Source organism: Sinocyclocheilus rhinocerous, unplaced genomic scaffold (assembly GCF_001515625.1).
Source record: "Sinocyclocheilus rhinocerous isolate Xijiao unplaced genomic scaffold, SAMN03320098_v1.1 scaffold805, whole genome shotgun sequence".
NCBI lineage: Eukaryota > Metazoa > Chordata > Actinopteri > Cypriniformes > Cyprinidae > Sinocyclocheilus > Sinocyclocheilus rhinocerous.
Window position 1 is genome coordinate 211844 of NW_015646430.1, and position 21545 is coordinate 233388.

Genomic DNA, 21545 nt, shown 5'->3' on the forward strand with positions numbered 1-21545 from the left:
CCAATCACAACACACACTGGCCCAGCTAACCAATCACAACACACACTGGCCCAGCTAACCAATCACAGCACACACTGGCCCAGCTAACCAATCACAGCCCACACTGGCCCAGCTAACCAATCACAACACACACTGACCCAGCTAACCAATCACAACACACACTGGCCCAGCTAACCAATCACAGCACACTTCGTATTTCAGAAGGCGGGCCTTCATTTGATACAGGAACTATTCGAGCCGTTCATGCCAGACTGGGGAGAGAGGTGTTGTAATAATGTAAAATATGTGAAAAATAATGTGTTTTTTGAACCTAGTATGAGAGCATGTTCTAGTACACCCCCAAAACAAAATCAAGACTTTGTAAAAGAGCATAATAGGACCCCTTTAAAACACCTTTTTTTGAACTCATCCTATATGATTCACCCCAAATTTGGGTCAGATAATTTTTTAGACCATGCTGAAAAAGTTATTATTTTTGATATACCAAACTGTTTGCGCATCATCGAATTTGACGCTGAGAAATTAAAACCAATCTCCAAAATGCTTAGATATTTTGACGTTAGACATGCAGTAGGGCCACAATAAAGAGCGCACTTTGGTCAAAAACAAAACAAAAAACCTTAAAAAATGACTACTTTGGATTTAACTTCTGTTTGTCTGTCTAACCTTTACACAGACCAATTTTTCATTACTTCTCCTATAAATTGCCTCATATTATCCATCATCAGACCAACCATCACAAACATAATTTAATTTTCATAACATTTTTATTTTAAAACAATAAATTGTTGACGCCAAAGAGGAACTGTGGGTGTGTTTTGGAAATTCTTTGGTATATTGTAATGAAACGTATCATTGTCATCATCCACTTATGATGTGCACAAAATATTAAGCTAGCGCCACCTACTGGTCAAAACCTCACGAAAACAGTTATTACCTTGGATTTAACTCATGATTATTCTATGTATTAAAGGGATAATTCACCCAAAAATGAAAATTGATCAAAAGTTGTAAGTAATAATTTGACTCCACAAATACTGTTTCCAACGGGACGTGTTTCTGCAGGAGAGTTCGAGAGCTCAACAGCACGAACACAAGGAAGTTTCTTACAGAAAGAAAGAGGGTAATGATTCTAATCATGTTTGTTTTTTCAAATGCATGTTTCTAATTATGTAAATTAGCATGGGTGTTGATTGACAGCTCGCCATGAAACAGTCCAAAGAGTGCGAGCAACTCCAGGCGGCACAGCGGGAACAACTGGAGAGGCTGGAGAAACACAATGAGGAGGTATTTCACCATCGGGACCTTAATGTTTGGGTCTTTTCTGCTGTGCATTACCATGTGAACTCTGTAACCTCTACATGATGAATGTAATTAAGGATGTATTTCTGTAAAACAGTATAGCAGACGTTCAGAAATACGCTCTGGTCAGAGACTTAGACATAAGATGTTCATAAAGAGCTAAAGTCAGTGCTCATTCAGGTTGACATGAGGATGTCAACTTGAAGTTCTTGTTCATATTTTTAATCTACTGAAATTTTGATTTGATCATTAGATCAAACAGGATGAATGTTTTAGAGAGGCACAAACCAATATCACAGAACATCACTGAATTCATCAGATCCACTGATAATACTTACTAATGTCTCTGCTGGTAATTTCCCACCAAATTGATGTCACTTCCTGGAAGATGATGTCATTAAGGAACTGGAATTTTTTTTTTTTTTTACAAAAGAACAGATTGAAAAGTGATGTGAGGACACAGCAGGGTTAGTAATTAAAACCATTAAAAAGCCATTAAAGTAATGAGGAAATACTACAATTAGCATAAAATAATACTAAAAAACGTCTCAGGTTACTTATGTAACCATGGTTCCCTGAGTAGGGAACGAGACACTGCGTCCTCTAGGGGTCGCTATGGGGAACGCCTCGTCGTGACCCGTGTCTGAAGCATACATTGAAAAAACACCATGGCTGTCGCCGGCCAACGAGTTGGTGTTTTTTCAATGTATGCTTCAGACACGGGTCACGACGAGGTGTTCCCCATAGCGACCCCTAGAGGACGCAGTTCGAAGTTCCCATGAAAGGGAAGTATTTTTAAACACCAACATATTGTGTAAAATTGTCTATTTGTAACCAGTCTAAATTATTATAGTTAACTAAAACTAAATCCGTAAAAAAGTTACTTGAAATAAACATTAACTAAAATAAAATATAATGAAATAGAACTAATTTAGATTTATTTCAGCTACATTTCTCATTTTCATTTAGTTTAACTTGAAGTACCAAAACTAAATAAACTAAAACATATATATATATATATAAAACATTTATGATAAAAAATGACAAAATTAAACTCAAAACAAAAACAAAATTACTAAAATGTTAAGTAAAATTAAAGTGACAACAGAAAAATCTAAATATAAAATCTAACTCAAAATATTAACAAAAACTATACTAGTATATCAATGATACTAAAATAACACTGGGACACAGGAAAAACATATAAATTGACTATCAATATTAGATATTTGGATTGAAAAATGAAAGAAGAAAAAATAGAAAGACCAAGAATATTTCTGAATGAATTACATTCAAATAAATTACTAATATAGTTCTCTTCTTAAAATATTGGTTAAAATACTTTAAATATAAATATTTTTTAAATATATGATGGTGTGGCATGAAAATCTAGTGCAGAGCAGGAATGACCCGTTTGATGATGCATGAACCTGTCATGTGGATTTGATCATCACTCACCATTCATTTTATTTTGCTCTTTTATTTAGCTGTTGAACTCGTGCTATGTAAAATCACAATGCCAAGGTAGCACTTTCTTCTCACAAATCAATTTTACAACGCCTCCCCTTCCCCATGATTCTTTCATTCCTCCCCGTATGGAAGTCCAGTCCATCACGGCTGTGAATTATTGCTCCTCCTCCACACCTTCACAGACTACTGATCAGACAGACATGGGCCGAGCAAGCCGAGTCGTTCCTCATGGGTTCTCTGTTTATTTTGCCCGGAAGCTTGCAATCATCTGGAGATGTCAATGCATGTACATACTATAAACAGCTGTGTAAAAAAATGGATTGAATACTGATTTTTTGCCTTTTGTAACACAAAAGTGAAACTTTTCTTTTCGGTTACTCACCGTCATGTCATTCCAAACCCATTTGACTTGCTTGCTTGAGAATTATTTAAGAGTGTTCACTCAGTTCTGTCAAGCTGCAAAAATGACAAAATAACCTAAAATTTCTCCTTTTGGCTTCCACTGAAGAAAGTCCCATAGGTTTGGCACAACAGGCAGCCCCACCAGAACTTCACTAATTTATTTGTGATTTTCTGACATCAGAGTGACTGATTTTGTGGCGGTAATTTACAGAATTTTGTGGAAAATTAGCTTTGTTATTTTTAGAATTGGGATAATGCATTTACCATATTATGTATGGCACTAAATGTACAATAGTCATACGTGGAAAAAAAGCAGAAAGCTTGTTTTTGTGTAAAATTTTGACACTTTTGAACACGTTTTGTTGTTGTTAAAATAAGAACAAAGAAGCAAATTACAAACAACAGGACTGTATCGGCTTTCCAATAAGCCGCTGCCGTTGATAATATGAGTGAGCAAGTTCTAGAACGCGTACAAACAGAGTCCGTGCAAACGGAAATAGATGCTAAACAAATGTCTTTCTTTATTTGTGCTCCAATAACAATTGTTCCAAAACAACTTGCTATGAGTGTTCCTTGTTCATTAACATGTACAATCCAAGTCCATACCTTGAAGACACAGCATAAGATCATAGTTCATCTTGCACGCTACTCTGCCGTGCGGTCAAAAACTGTGTGCTTCCCAATTACCAACGCACACACCTGGCTCTTCTTCTTCTTCTTCTTCTGATGTTTATTGGCGGTTTTGGCAAACCAACTTAAAGGTGCATTACCGCCACCTACTGATCTGGAGTGTGGAGTGAACAGATTTGGTAGAGAGAAGGATATTATATTCACACCTGGCTCTTACACCGGTGTTACAATTATACTGTGTCACAGTGCCACCCAGTGGCCAAGTAAAACTTTACAATAAATGGCTCCAACAAGGACAAAGATACAAATAAAGAGTGCTTTGAGTGTTTTAGGTAGGTTATCATTCAGGATTAAAGCACTACAGAAATTGAGTAATCAAATGTAAAATAAAATAGTATGGAAGGTTGTTTCTGCCAAGGAATAAAAAAATTAAAAAGGTAATTGCGACTTTTTAATCTCACAATTTTTACTTTATTTCTTGCAATTGTGAGAAAATTCTGAGAATTGCGAGATACAAAAAATTGTCATGTAAACTCAATGTTAAAAAAAAGAATTCTGAGTTTACATCTTGTGATTGTTTTTTTTTTTTTATTCTGAGTTTCTGAGTTTACATTGCACAATTATTTTTTGCACAAAATAAAAAATATAAAACGTAATTGCGACATTATCTCATAATTCTGAGTTTGCATCTCTAAATTCAGATTTTTTTTTTTTTAAGTTGAAATGACCTTTTTTGTTTTGGCAGAAATGGCCTTCCATAACACTGCACAGTATAAATTGAATGAATTACATACTTATTCATGTTTATTGAATTCCGACTTTCTTTCTTGCAGTTTTTTTCCCCCCAGAATTCTGAGCTTATATCTTGCAATTCAGTTTTTTCTTGCTTCCATCATGGAATAAAAAAAAAAAGATAATTACAACTTTTTATCTCACAGTTCTGACTTTTTTCTCAGAATTATGAGTTTATATCTTGCAATTTCTCAGAATTGTGAGGAAAAAAGTTTGAATTTTGAGATAAAAAGTTGCAATTACCTTTTTATTATGATTATTATAATCCCGTGGCGAAAACAAGCTTCCACAATCTCTGAATAACGAAAAACTGCAGGGACTGCACATGAGTGTAAATGATGACAGAAATTGTAATATTTGCATGGACTAATCCAATATATTTCACATCTGAGCTTATGGCAAATGTTCTCAACTCAAGACTTGCGTTGTGAATCCTAACTGTTTTTGTCCCCTGGAGGATTGCTTTACTTGCTGTTGATTTAAATGCTGTGCATAAATTAGCTGATTTTCCAGCCACTTCATCTGCTACAATCAGCAGAGGAAACGCTGTACGTCACATCACATTTCCACTGACGGCTCTCGCACAGAGCGGCTAAAACACACGACGTGACTCACTTCAAAATGTAGTTTGTGAGCCTGCAATATCCTCGCTGCAAGAAAGTTAGTTCCCCAGCGCGTCTCATGTTGAGATGCTATTCAGTAAACAGGATTTGTGAAATCCAGGGCTTTTTTTAATCCGGCTCTCTCTGGATAGCATTACCTCTGGAGGCCGGCGATGTGATTCTGTGCTAATGTGCTTCACTGTCATTACAGGCCAGACAGACTCAGAGCATGATGACAGCAGAGAGGACAGAACAGACGGCTGAGCGATCAAACCCACGGCTCACTGCAGTGAGAACGCACTTTTCACACGCTCTGAATGCACACTACATACATAGAACATGTTTTTAGTGGAATCTGTTTAGTATTTATTTATGTTTTATGAATACCTTGTATGAGCGCGCAGATGTTTTATGATTTGTCAGCAAAGAGAGAAACTGATTCTTATTTTACAAGCCCAGCTACTTTAAAGTCAACATGAAATTAAAATAAACTATGTAATGTTTTTTAAACATGCATCTGATCTTATTGTGAATGATGCATCAATACATATTATTCTAAAGAATAAATGTTTGTCTTTTTAAAAATATAATAACTTGACAAACGACTTTCTTTTTCCAGTTGTTAACCAATAATCGCTATTCTGGTATGAAATTCCAACTTTGAACCATCTAATCAATTTATTTTTGCATATTTACTTATATATGGAAAGATATTTTGTAAAATGGATTGTACATTTCATTTTATGTTGACTTTGAATATAGCAGTAAAATATAAACAGCAAAATCTAAACTCTGTATCTGAGAGTCTTATGCATTAATACTGTTTTTAATATTGATATTTTATAAAGAAGATCATGCACAAAAAAAAGCATGTAAATGTGTTGAATTGATATAAAATCTAATTTAGTAGCCATAGTGTCATTTTATTGACTTTGTTTTCATCCAAGTGTTCTTTCTTCCTTAGTTCAAATCATAAACATTGTGGAAATGCTTGTGATGTTTCTTATTTTTAAATAGCTTTGGATGAAATCCATCTGCTCAATAACTAAATGTAAATGAAAGGACTATTCAGGGTTCATTTCAGATGAAGCAGAGACACGCTGCTGATGACCACCGAAACAAAAAAACACTGCTTCAGTTCAGAAAGACAGAGAAAACTTGCACAGACAAGGTTAGTATGGAATTTTATCACGGAAGTCTTATCTTAAAGGAATAGTTTACCCAAAAATTTAAATTTGCTAAAAATGTACTCAGGCCATCTAAGATGTACAGTAGATGAGTTTGTTTCTTCATCAGATTTGGAGAAATGTAGCATTGCATCAGTGTCTCAGCAATGGATGCTCTGCAGTGAATGGGTGCCGTCAGAATGAGAGTCCAAACAGCTGATAAAACATCACAATAATCCACAAGTAATCCACAGCACTCCAGTCCATCAGTTAACATCTGGAGAAGACAAAAGCTGAAACAAATCCAGCATTAAGACGCTTTTAACTAAAAGTCCATATAATCCATAATAACTGTTCCTCTTCCTCCGGTGAAAAAGTGGTCTGGTCTGAATCGGGGGAGAAATCTGCACAGATCAAGCACCGTTTACAAGCCAAAACAGCTCTAAACAAATATGTGGCTGGATTTTGATGTGAGAGACAACAGGAGATGGACGTTTTCACTGGAGGAAGCTGTATTATGGATATGGACTTTAGCAACGGTTTGAAGTTAAAAGTCTTGATGGATTTGTTTCTTTTGGCTGTTCAAGATGTTAACTGATGGACTGGAGTGCTGTGGATTATTGTGATGTTTTTATCAGCTGTTTGGACTCTCATTCTGACGGCACCCATTCACTGCAGAGCATCCATTGCTGAGCAAGTTGATGCAATGCACATTTTTTCCACAAACAAAAACATGTACAAACACTTTACACCTGAAAACGGTGAAGAAAAGTGACATTAGTGAAGAGAAGAGATCTGATGAAGGACATTCAGTGTTCTTTGGGTTTTTCCTCCAGTCCAGTAATGATAATCTTCCTCTTCGTTTGCAGCATTTTATGATGCATCTTCAGCATAACGGCTGTTTTGAGCTGTGATGAACTGTGGGAACATGCGGTGCTGTAAGAGTTTCATCAATCTGACACTCAAACCATCTTTCTGGTTCACACTGATATCCCAGCTAACAAAAATATTTGGTCACACTTTATTTTAAGGTCCAGTTCTCGCTCTTAACAAACCATTAACTCCAACTTTTGCTTCAGTAAACTCCTAATTTGCTGCTTATTAATAGTTAGTAAGGTAGTCGTTAAGATTAGGTATTAGGTAGGATTAGGGATGTAGAATATGGTCATGCAGAATATAAGCACTAATAAACAGTCAATATGTTAATAATAGGCATGCTAATAAGCAACTGATTAATAGTGAGAATTGGTCCCTATACAAAAGTGTTACCAAATCTTTTCTAAGAACGCTTTGCTAACCTTGAAATTAAGTTATGAAAATGTTAAGGAATGTTCAAAACATCCAGTTTGAGAAACATTTTTCCTTGGTTATGTGAACATTCCATAATTTTGCAAACATTATGCGAATGTTACGTTCTCTGAACGTTCCGAAACAAGTAGTAACATTTAAAAAATGTCAGTTGAGCATCCAGCTGAAACGTTTCAGAATAAAAACATTCCATGGACAAATGTTTATATTTATTTGTGCTAACGTTCTGGGAACATTTTGAACGAACGTTCTATAACATTACTGGAACATATTAGTTCGTGACTTTGAGAGAATCTTGCCAGAACATTCTGAGAACGTTCTCTGTTAGCTGGCAAGAGATCGATCATCTGAATAACATGCACGCACCCAGCTAACAAGATTAAGTTCTAAAAACGTCGTGGGAAAATCCATTTGAAATGTTTATATCATGTTTTCTTGTGATTAGAATGTTATTTATAAGGTTACAATAATAATGTTAGTACAACATTCTCCTAACCCTATTTGTACTCCAAATATAACTTTCTCTGAACATTCATTTTTAAGTCTAAAAACTTTAAAATGTCCAGTCTTCTTGTCGTTATTAGAATGTTATTTAAATGTTACAATAATGTTACAATAAATGTTACAATGTTATAACGTTAGTACAACATTCCCCTAACCTTATTTGTGCTCAAAAATAACCTTCTCTGAACGTTTATTTGTAATATTCTAAAAAGGTTAAAAAGACCAGTTTTCTTATCGTTATTAGAATGTTGTTTAAAAGTTACAATAGCAAACATGAATAACATCATAAGGATGTTCTGAGAATGATGTTCTAAGAACATTTTATCTTAATGAGAACGATCATAAAGTAGAAATAACATCATTGAACATTGTTCTAGTAAAGTTTTCTCTCATTTCATAAGAATATTCCTAAAACTTTTTTAAAATAATGTTTTGTTCTACCATTACATAACCTTTACAAAACGTTCCCTGTTAGCTGGGTGAAGTGACCATGCAACGTTTTGCTTTTCTCAAATTTTCTGTATATATTATCCACAGTTTTTCACTCTCATTCATTCTCATTCTCAATTAGTGCTGGTTGTTTTTGGCTGCCATAACAAATGCAGGCAACTGTGTGAGCAGTCAACATGCTGTAATAGACACATACTGGCTCATGTTGTGTTTTCAGTCTCTGAATTAGTCGTACAATCGCTGAGGCAGATTATGAGTTAATTGAGTGAAAATGCAACGTCTGAGTGGTTATGATATCTCAGTGTTTGAACAGCTGCTTTTATGATTCAAATGCATGTTTTTCCCTCCCACTGAAATGTACATGAATACATGCGGCTGAAGGAATAACAGCTGTACTGTGCATGAAGCAATATTTCAGGTTATTTGCGGTCTAATGTAAAACTTGTAATTTCTGGCAAGGGTTATCATAATTTTCACACCCTGGTTACGGGCTTGGTTTGCTGTATCTGCTGCGTTCGCTCTGCTCTGCTAATATGCGTTGCGGCACTAATACGTGTGTTTTAGTGTGGTGTGCGGTTTGGCATCAGGCCCAGCTGGATGTCAGACATGTATTGTATGAAATTCAGCGTTGTTTGTCAGCGTCTCTTGTTTGCTCATTGTAATCACGTTACACGTGCCGTCGAGTCTTCCAGGAGCTTCACAGCGAGAGAGCGTCCTGTTTTGATTGCGATTCTCACAAACGCTGTTTTCTGTTCACATCCAGCTCGGTTAGGTTTCATAACACACGCTTTAGCCCCGGGTCATGCTAATAAATAATAGAGACGAGGATTGTTTCGCATCCTGACCCCTCGCACCGATGAAACGCTGATTATTTTCCCAGGAAATCTGGCTGAGGGAGATTTCTCCGGACATTTCTCTTCAGAATATTCAACAATTTGGGTTAAATATGGAGAATTAAGTGTGCCGGAGGTTAAACATCCCTCCGACTGCGGGAATATTTCATAAGTCTGAAACATAATCACAGGCCGTGATAAAGAGATGAGGGGAGAGGAGGAGACTGTGTGACCTCGTCATGTTCATGCACTCAGCTGATCGGCTTGACAGCATTTAAAACATTTTAAAGCACTTCCTAAAGTTAGAAAGCATAATTATCCTGCTTTTTAAAGGGGTCATATGATGCTACTAAAAATAACATTATTTTGTGTATTTGGTGTAATGAAATGTGTTTATGCGGTTTAAGGTTCAAAAAACACATTATTTTCCACATACTGTACATTATTGTTTCTCCTCTATGCTCCATCTTTCTGAAACGCGTCGATTTTTACAAAGCTCATCGGTCTGAAAAAGCACAACTACAGCAATAACCAACAGCAGCAGCAGCGTAGCAGATCTGTTCCGCCAAGACCAAATACATTAACATTGTCATATCAATCACCATGCTAAAATGTTCCGAGAGTTGTCATGATTGAAATATATATATTATGTATATAAATATATAATGTTTTATATATAGGGTTATCATAGTTAACTAAAACTAAAACCATTTTAAAAAATGTGTTCTAATATATGTATGTTTCATTTAATACTAAAATATTAATTAAAATAATTGTCAAATATACCATTTTACCCAATATAAAAATACTGGTATTATTATTGTATGGCAATTGTAGTATTTCATCATTACTTCAGCAATCTAATGCCAAACTCTTGGAAAAATTGTTCTTTGTTCTGTTGCAGAGTTGCTGCCTATATGTAGAGTGTTTCATATTGCCCCACAATGCAATCTGATTGACCTGACCTTTCTATTACAGGACCATGAATAACTGGTGTAACAACGTTCGTAGTAACGGGAAGGAGGAGGCGGGAACCGGCGAACATTTAGAGAAAACTTTAATAATAAAATAAACACAAAATAGCGCGACAGCCCCTCGCGGACGACTGTCGCGCACAAACAGAACCAAAACACAAAATAAAGTCCAGGCCTGGTCCTCTCTCGTCTTTCACTGTCGTAGCTCCTCCTTTTATCCTTCCGGAGCTCCTCCGTGGGACTCGAGACCGGTGAGTGGTGCAGGTGTCGCTCATTATCAATTACTCCACCGGCCTCGCTCCGTTCCCACGGCTCTCGGCCCCGCCCCCACTCGTCACAACTGGGAATTAAAATCAATCCCTAGATTTAACATTATTTTCTTGTCTTTAATTGATTGGAATGCTGCATACTGCTTTCTATTTTTTTAAATTATGGTGCATGTTTAATTGAGAATATGATGTCTACTTATCATCTTAGTAATAAGTAGTTATTGTGCATTTTTCTTTTTTTGCTAGGGTACTTTGGGTGGTAGCTAGGCAGTTGCTAGGTTGTTGCTATGCGGTTTCTAGGGTGTTATGGGTGGTTGCTAGGGTACTCTAGGTGGTTGCTAGGCAGTTGCTAGGGTGTTGCTGTGCAGTTGCTATGGTGTTATGGGTGGTTGCTATGGTACTCTGGGTAGTTGCTAGGTTGTTCTCAGTTGTTGCTAAGGTATTCTAGGTGGTTGCTAGGGTGTTACTGTGCAGTTGCAAGGGGGTAATGATAATAAATATTGAGATATTAAATATTACAAATTACTTTTAGAATATTTGTTCATTTGCAACATTGGAAGCAGAAGGTCATGTCGAGTGCATTGCATTTTGGGATCCAGCATTTCATGCTTTGTGCACATTTTAGCAAATGCAGAACAAGTGCAATTATTTCATGCATACATGCTATGCACAGTATTCATCCCACTGAAGTAGTACGAGCAGGAAGCTCTCTCTCTCTCTCTCTCTCTCTCTCGTACTCCAAGGATGGATTTGGAGGAAAAACGGCCAGCGCTCGCTCGTCAGGGCAGTGAGGGGGCCGCCACACACCTAAAAATACAGCCGCACGCCACTCACGAGCTGAAATTTCAATTAAGAGACGAGCACTTCATCATTATTCCACTTGGCTGATGATTACCATATGACATTTTAACACTCGCGAACATGCTGATATATATTCTGCCACTTTCTCGGCGAGAGGAAGAAGGCAATCGTGCAATTATCACTTCAAGCCGTCGATCATTTAACCTTTTCTTTGATAGATTGGCACACTTTTGATGAGAGCGGGTCAGAAATGATACACCCGCAAACCAAACAACTTCGCCCATGTGCCGCTAAAGTGAGAGATGAGGGCTGTAAAACACAGAGCGTGTCAGAAAATGGCCTTTATGCTGGGTTTTTAAGAGGATGAAAGCCTAAGATAATTTTGCTGCTTCTCATTCAGGTTAGACTTGCTTTGAACAGTTCTGGATGTCCGTTCTTCAGATATCAGGAGTTTAATGGCTGACATACTGCCGGCAATGGAGGTGAACCTCCGCTGATAAGACTGTGTGTGTGTGTGTGTGTGTGTGTACTGTAAGCGGAGTGTATCTCCTGCACTGCAGCTGTAATGGGTCAGATAGATGCTACAGAGCTTTGCTTTGTGATAATGTTCAACATGATTATCATGAGATTTCAGGTAGTTGCCAAGGCAAAATTTCTCAATATCATTTAGTTTAACTTACTAAGTACTAAAATAACAAAAAAAATAATACTACTAAATAAAAATTTATAAAAACAATAGACATATAAAAAACTAATAAAACAACTAAAATTAGAGTGAAAACAGAAATATAAAAATAAAATCTAATTCAAAATATTAACAAAAACTATACAAGTATATACATGAATAACAATGTGTAGATTTGATATGCAGCTAATTTTTCTACTTTGTGGCTAGTTATTTCACTATCATTAAAATAGTTTTAATTCATATTTTAAATTATATTTTATTTGTATATTTTCTGTTTTCACTTTAATTTTATAGTAATTTTATTGTGTTTTTTGTAATTTTTATATATTTAAAAAAAATACTTTTTCATTTCTTATTTCTTATTTATTTTTTTGTTATTTTAGTACATCGACTTAAATGAAATCAAAATGAGAAATAATGCCTTGGCAACTAGCTGTAATAAAATAAGTTTATGTTTTTTTATATTAGATTTTATTTCAGTTAATGTTTATTTTGTTTAAAATAAAAAAAATGTGGTTTTATAGTTTTTTTTTTATATAGTTAATGATAACAACCCTGCTTGTGATGCAAGGTGTGATGACAGGATTTCAGCTGATGACAGATTTACAGGTAATTTGGCAAAATGTAAATGTGACAATCAAAGCCAATCAGATCATATTTGATGTTTAATATGCAGTTATGTGAAGCGAGTACTTGGAAACTCGCATCACATTGCTAAAAAGTAACTAGGTTCAGTTTTTTTTTTTAGCTGGTCATATGGTGAAAGATTACATATAACTTTGTACAGACAGAGTGATCCTATAATGTGTCATGCTTGGGAAAAATGAATGTTTTTTTATGATTCAATATTGTACAATATTTTTGTATTTGAAACATTTATTTGCGGTGCTGCACTTTTGTCTGCTGCCAATATTTCAAACATTTCCATTTGTTTTTACACACTGATTATTTATTTATTTATTTAATATTTTATTTCAAGTAAAACATTTTTTTTATGATTTTCGTTTTAGTTAACTATAATGATCCTGATCAAAAATCTGTGAAATAATATTTTGGTTGGGTTTATAATAATAATAATAATAATAATAATAATAATAATTATTATTATTATTATTATTATTATTATTGTTGTTGTACCTTAATTACTAGTCTGTTGCAGCACTGAAAATAAATGACCCTTTTTACCCTCACAAGGGTTTGAGAAAAATACTTTTTCTAGGCGCAGGACTCTTAAACCCACTGTACAATAGAGAAACTGCAGATGTGTTTGTGTTTCAGCAGGATCCTGTACGGAAGACTGAACTTAACAAGCTCGAGCAGACCTGCAGCAATGAAGATTAATCCAATATTTGCGTTTCTCACAGCGGTACACGAATGAATATCAGGAACACCGGAGGAGAATGTTAAACAGCTTCAGACTGATCAAACACACACAGAAGTCGCCTTTAGCTTCTCCGTGAGATGCTTCAGTTCAAATGACCTGATTCACTTCAGTCAGTCTGTAGGCCTAATGCTGAACAGTTTTTACTTCGTCACTGTACTTTAGTGCTCTGTTGAACGATCCTCCCAGCGTCCCACAGTTCACTCACTGACCGCCTGATGAACTATAAACAACTTGATTTAATAACAGCTCGACTGCAGCGCAGATTCTGAATCAGTCCTCTGGGAAAGAATATCATCTTTAACCCTTTAAAAACCGACATATGAAGTAATAGCCAGATTATTTATATATATTTTTAAATGGAACACAGATATACACATACCCTAATTAAATAATACTCCAGTAAAAGAATAGTTTTCAATTTTACTTGAGTAAAGGTACAGAAGTACTTGATTTTTTTTTTATGTACTTAAGTAAAATGTACTGATGAATCATGTTTATTATTAAAATTAAAAAAATAAATTAAATTAAATGTAAAAAATATTTAAAATTAATAAAAATATTATTAAAAACTAAAATAGTATCTCAAAAAGTCTAAAATATATTTGTTTTAATTACACTTTAAATACATTTTTAATTACACTTTAAATAAACCTAAACAAACTATGCAATTTGTTGCAGATGCTAATATTTATATGAACAAAAAGATGAAATTCTGATGCTTGTAATATTAATAATAATAATAATAATAATACATTTTATTTATAATGCGCTTTTCTCAACCCAAAGCGCTACAACAATGTCACATGTAAATACAACTTAATCATAATAGACAATTTTAAAAAAGTGGGTTTTCAACAGTTTCTTAAAAGTACTTAGTGTAGGAGCACTTCGAATGTTTAAAGGAAGCGCATTCCATAACCTCGGAGCGGCACGAGAGAAAGCTCTCTGTAAATGGAACACAGATATACACATACCCTAATTAAATAATACTCCAGTAAAAGAATAGTTTTCAATTTTACTTGAGTAAAGGTACAGAAGTACTTGATTTTTTTTTTATGTACTTAAGTAAAATGTACTGATGAATCATGTTTATTATTTCATTTATCGAATACTTGACAATAAGATTAGTGCAGATATTCAATGTTGTAAATCAGGGTTATTATAGCTAACTAAAACTAAAAACATCTTAGTTACTTGAAATCAAATAAACAATTATTGAAATCAAATAAAACACATAAAAAACTTAAACATTTCATTTCAGCTAGTTGCCAATGCAACATTTCTCATTTTCATTTAGTTAACTTCTTTTACTGGATAAAAAGTCTAAACCATCAATCAGAAGACATGCAGTAGATTGTGTGCCTCAACAAGGCTTTATAGGGTTAAAAAGTAGTGGGTTGATTTTATGAACACTTGTGAAAAAGTCAGAGTTTTGTTTGTTGTGGTTGAGCTGTATATTCTGGATCAGAATCAGACCGCTTCTTTCTTCTGTCTGTGTGGGTGTGTTTGGTCAGAGCGTGGACCGAGCGCAGCTCTTCTCTTTATCATCATCGAGTGTTGCTTTGTTGAGATGAGTCAGCGGCGATCATGATGCTCCTCTCACAGAAATTGTTTAGGAGCGTGTGGGAACCTGAGAGCGGATTCACTGCAGAAAACAGCCCTGAATATCCATACGCAGAGGTCTGCATGCATTGATCTTCTGAGCTGCATATACTGGAGAATTCATTTAGAGTTTGACCTTTTTATCCTTTTTTAAATTCATGTTCCTGGTCTTGATGTGAATGATTCATCTGTGCATGTTAAACAAATCAAAATGTAACTCGCTCAACTTCTGGAACTACTTTTGTTTTTGGGAAAGTCATCAATTGCATCGCTCACTTTTCACCGTCTAATCAAAAAAATCAATAAAAACTCCAACTTATTTTATTTCAGCTAGTTGCCAAGGCAAGCTTTCTCATTTTTGTTCAGTTTAACTAAAACTAATAAATACAAATTTATAAAAACATATATAGACAAAATAACTACAACTAATAAGAATGACAAAAACACAACAAAATCTAAATATCTAAAATTAGAAATAAAAAAAAATAACTATCAAATTAAAGTGAAAACAAAATATAAATTATAAAGTCCAATACAAAATATTAACAAAACTATAAAAGTATATAATAGGTGTTGCTACTGTATATATTTGATGTTTAATATGCAGTTATGTGATTTAGGTTAAGTAATTAATAAAAACTAGACATATAAAAAAAATAAAAGGGCAATAACTTTAACTAAAATTAATCAAAACAGAAATATAAAAATAAAAGTCAAAATATTAAGAAAAACTATAATAGTATATCAATGATACTAAAATAACAATATATATATTAGATTTTTATATGCAGTTATGTGACTATTAATCTAGAAATATTATAAGCAATAGAGCTAATTAAAAAAAACTACAACTAAACTATATTGAGTAAAAATGTGAAATTAATAAAAATGTCAAAAGCACACAACAATTGAACACAATCTAAAATTAGAAATAAAAAAAAATAACTCAAAGTGAAAAAATCAACTTCAAAATATAAAAAATGAACAATACTACTTTATATATTTGATGTCTAATATGCAATTATGTGAAGTGGCTACTTTATATATACAGTATATATTTACATTACCAACTTCACATATAGTTACATCACATTGCCAAAAAGTACAGTAAAAAGGTTTACTTTAAAAAAAATAAACAAATAAATTAAATCAAAATGTAACTTTTATTTAACTTCTGAAACAACTTTCCTTTTTGGGAAAGCCATTAACTTCACCCATCACCGTTCACCATCCAAATAATGAAATTGATCATTTTGTTATTATTATTTTCAATTGAATATCCAGTTTTTTGTTGTTTTTATCACTTTATTTTCTTGGAAGCATGTCAGACTATGTGTATTTGTATCAGAACGCAGTTCATAATGCAACACAATGGTGTGAAATGGTGCTTGTGAAGCATTTGCATTCATGTTTGAAGCTTAAATGAACTGGACTCCATCAGCTAACTGATAAATACACTGACGTTTTACTGCTCAGATCAGGCAGAAAGATCCTTGAAGTAACTGCACATGTCATTTTTATAGTATATCACAAATGCATTTTCTAAAGGCAAAAGCTGTGCTGTTTTTACAGTGAATCAGTGCAGATCTGCTGTAATGAAGAGTGTGGAAACGCCGAGACTGCCGTAAGAGCCTCGCGCTACAAACGCTGCTTTGAATTAGCCTGAACAGGAGAGAGACGTCAGCACATCAGAAATCGCCTAAAAGCCTCCGTTTAATTTCATTCCAGCCGTCTCGTTTTCCAGAACTGATTGCTTTTGTATTCCATTATCTAAAACAAAACCGGGACGAGATATGGCCGAATGCAAATGCGACGCCTATTTGTGTCAGCCTGTCCTCGTCAAAGAGTTTAATTTCAGGTTTAAAATGTAAATGTGGCCTCCATCTGTTTGAATAGAGTTGTGTTCATTTATTAGCACGGGAGGGTCACTGGAATAAACGCCTTTGCTTTGAGTTTGAATGATTTAGTTTAGTGTGATGTTCTAAAATAACTAAAACTAAAACTGAAATAAAAATTTATAAAAACTATATATAAAATAAATACTAAATATTGAAAAAAACATTACTAAAACGCTATTATTAAAATGAAAACATAAATTATAAAAATAAAAACAGATTCAAAATATTAATATTAAAACTTTAAAATTTTAACACTGTTACAAGCAAAAAATGGTTTTATTTTTAATTACCTATAATAACCCTGGTACATATGGGACATGAAATGAGTATATAATGCAATAAGTATATAATGAGTTTAAATAAATATACATGAACTACATGTACTGTCAAAGTAATCAGGAGAATTAAAACCTGATATGACAGTGAACTAGCATTACTCAACATACAGTGATTTAATACACTTCTATCAGTAAATATCTTTAAAAAAAGCATTTTACATGAAGCCACAAGCAGCACAACTGCTCTTTGCTTCAGCATTGAGCGCATATTCATAACTAGTTGCTTTCAGATGGTACAGTACACTGATAATTGCTTCTGTGCAGTTAGAGAATGAGGCAGGTCTGAGTAAAGAATATTAATCCATCACTAATTAGGGCCTGCTGTACTGGATTATATTTGGCATAATGGGCCGGTCATGATTCATCAGACCTGTACGGCGTCCTGTTGTTCCTCTACATTGTTCAGCAGCTCTTTATTCTCTAACGGCGCGTCATTGTGTGCTAAAACACCGTCAGAGTCTCACGTCTGCAGAGAAAAAAAGTCAATTCATTACTGAACTGACATATGAAATAATAGTCAGAATTTTTTTCCTCATTTTTTAAATGGAACAGTTGATTGAAAAAAAAAAATACTTTGCATACTTGACCTTGAAAATCTTGAAAATCATATAGTCATTTGCATGATTCATGTACCGGTAATTGAATGTGACGAATGTGTTTTCCGGTGTGCGTTTTCCATATTAGGCATATGGGGGGGAAAAAGTACTTAATGTCTTTTTTTTTTAGTTTTTGAAACAAGTATCTTATGCTCTGCTTAAAGCTGCATTTATTTAATCAAAAACAGCAGTAAAAAGATCAATACTGTGAAATATTATAATTTAAAGAACTGTTCTTTGTTTTAATATATGTTAAATGTAATTTATTCCTGTGATGCAAAGTTGAATTTTTTTCTCACAATTCTGCATTTACATACCGCAATTCTGCATTTATATTTCGCAATTCTATTTATATCTTGTAATTCTGTTTATATATCGCATTTCATATTTTTTCTTGCAATTCTGAATTTATATCTTGCCATTCTGTTTTTTTTAGTTTCTACCATGAAATAGGTAAATAAATAAAGTAAATGTTGCAGTCGTGGCCTAATGGTTTGAGTCTCGGTTCCACCCTCAAATCTTCACTCCGGGCGACGAAATAATGTCTAACATTAGCCATTGGCTAATAAATTCTTCAATTTTACTCACCAGTGTGTGTGTGAGAGGCTAATTACAAGTTTCACAGATATATTTTCACTCGCTGAACACTGAGCTCTTGAGAGTTTCGCTCTCCGTCAACCGATCTGTACTATTTCTGTGTTGATATCTTGCAATTCTGAGTTAATGTTGTGCAATTTTGCATTTATATCTTGCAATTCTGCATTTATGTTGTGCAATTCTGCGTTTATATATCTCTCAATTCTGTGTTTATATATCTTGCAATTCTGCGTTTATATATCTCTCAATTCTGCATTTATATCTTTGCAATTCTGCGTTTATATACCTCGCAATTTTGTTTATATATCTTGCAATTCTGCATTTATGTTCTGCAATTCTGTGTTTATATATCTCGCAATTCTGCATTTATATCTTGCAATTCTGCGTTTATATTCCTCGCAATTCTGTGTTTATATATCTCGCAATTCTGCATTTATATCTTGCCATTCTGAATTTATATATCTCGCAATTCTGCATATATTCCTCGCAATTCTGTGTTTATATATCTCGCAATTCTGCATTTATATCTTGCCATTCTGAATTTATATATCTCGCAATTCTGCATTTATATCTTGCCATTCTGAATTTATGTTGTGCAATTCTGCGTTTATATATCTCGCAATTCTGCATTTATATCTCACAATTCTGTTTATCTCGCAATTCTGCATTTATATATCTTGCAATTCTGCATTTATATCTTGCAATTCTGAGTTTCTTTTCTCGGAAATGCAAGAAAAAAGTCTGAATTGTGAGATAAATAGTCGCAATTATCTTTTTTAAAAATTTTATCCCGTGGCAGAAACAAGCTTCCATTAAATCTTTTATATAATTCCTTTAAATAAAAAGACCATTACAACTGGGGCCTTTTCAATAAAAATGAAATAACTGGTCCTCCCCAGTGTTCAAGACATGGTTAAGGCCATCTCTGGTGTTGTATTAAAGTAACCCGTCCCATGGAGAACATCAGCCTGATCCTGTTGGTGAAAGGCGTTGCTGTTGTTGTTGTTATGATGTGGGACTCGTGTGCCATCGATGCCCTAAGGACCGTTTACACACTCGATCTCCTCCAGAAGACATTATCTGAGCTGACAGCAGTCGATTTCAGAGGCAGCTCCAGCTTCAGGATTGAATAAACACCATAGATGGCTTGGGAAGGGGTCGGGACCCGTGATGTCAGGAGGCCAATCTAATGCAAACCCACTTTCTATATCTGGCACAATGTGAAAACTCACTCGCTGCGGGAGCTTCTCTCGGACTCGCGCTCGCACCGTGGGATTCGCCTAATATTCATTAGAAAGATTCATTTCGCTGCACGTAACAGGTGCGATTGCTAACGTTAATTGTTTTGGCAGCGTCGCAGCCTCATAATGGATCAATATTTGTCATTGGGCTGCATTCCAGCGCTGAGATTACAAACGTCGTCGCTGGGAGAATTACAGGCTCTGAGGAGCCACCAACACATTGAAAATGATTGTTAATACGCTGCACGAGCGGCTGCCATCCAACAGCCTGTGGCCCAGTGATGTCTGTGTGAACAAACCCGAATTACTGAACGGGAACAGCCGCAGTGCTGCCGGTCACCAGAGCCGTTACTGAGGTTTATAGGTGGTTTCTTACTGTCTGAAGGTAAAAGAGTCCTGGTCTCTAGATGTGACTTGGTTTTTTATGTATATATCAGCATTATATTGGCCACTAGCCCTTTAGCTATCTAGATATATGTAAGAATTCTGTTATTGGATCTACATTATCGTTCAAAAGTTTGGGGTCTGTAAGATTTTTCACATTTTTTCTAAAGAAGTCACTTCTGCTCACCAAGGCTGCATTTATTTGATCGAAAATGCAGTAAAAATAGAAAAACTGTGAAATATTATTAAAATAAAATTAAAATAGCTATTTTCTATGTGAATATATGTTAAAATGTAATTTATTCCCGTGATCAAAGCTGTATTTTCAGCATCATTACTTCAGTCTTCAGTGTCACATGATCCTTCAGAAATCATTCTAATATGCTGATTTGCAGCTCAAGAAACATTTCTGATTATTATTATTATGTTGAAAACAGTTGTACTGCTGAATCTTTTTTTTCCAGGATTTTTTGATGAATAGAAAGTCTAAAAGAACAGTATTTATTTGAAATATAATTTTTTTTGTAACATTATAAATGTCTTTACTGTCACTTTTGATCAATTTAATCTGTCCTTGCTGAATAAAAGTATTAATTTATTGTAAAATAAATAAATAAATAAATCACTCACCCCAAACTTTTTAACATTTGTGTATTTTAATTAAAATACAATCCATTATTACAACATGACACATAACCAAATCCAAATGTTAACATTTCCCACACAGCAAATATATGTGTAGTTCATAAAAATATTTTAAATATATGTTAAACAGTGAAGGTCAGTGAAATATCCATTTGAAATAGAAAATATATTTAGTTTCAACTTTCATATACTAAAATATATTTCTAAATGTATCTCAGGGGCAAGAAAATACATTTCCAGTCTTAAGAGTATTAGTTTCAACTTTCATATACCAATATATATATATATATATATATATAAACAATTATTTCAGGAAAATGAGTTGCCTATAGAGAGGCTAAATGCAAATGAGTGAATTAGCATACTAGAGATCAAACAAACATTATAAAATATTTTTTTCATATATTGTAATCTTGTAATTTTGGGCACATTGTAAAGTACTTTCCTTGCTGATTTTTATTCAGATGTGTTATATGTTCACATGTGTTACAGACAACAAATAAAGTTCTTCAAATTGATGTATTTTCTTGGATTGAAATATATGGATGGCAAAATATATTTTAAATGCTTATATATTTGTTTTAATTTCGTCAAATATACATGAAAGTTTTTTTTTTTTTTGCTGTATGGGTTAGCAAAAATAACAGATTTCTCATTAAGATTCAAACT

General features: G+C 34.1%; 1 protein-coding gene and 1 pseudogene across 1 annotated transcript in view; one reads left to right on the forward strand and one right to left on the reverse strand.

Moving 5' to 3' along the window:
• LOC107707790 (1-phosphatidylinositol 4,5-bisphosphate phosphodiesterase beta-4-like) overlaps positions 1–5667 on the forward strand; it is a 60886-nt pseudogene extending 55219 nt beyond the window's left edge.
• A 14372-nt stretch (positions 5668–20039) lies between these two features.
• The window catches only part of tpo (thyroid peroxidase), a 40881-nt gene continuing 39375 nt past the window's right edge, over positions 20040–21545 (reverse strand). Inside the window, exons 12-13 of the mRNA XM_016511883.1 lie at positions 20147–20226; positions 20040–20048 (exon numbers count right to left, since the gene is read on the reverse strand). Of these exons, the coding sequence (XP_016367369.1) occupies positions 20040–20048; positions 20147–20226 (89 nt within the window). The remainder of the gene's footprint in view (positions 20049–20146; positions 20227–21545) is intronic.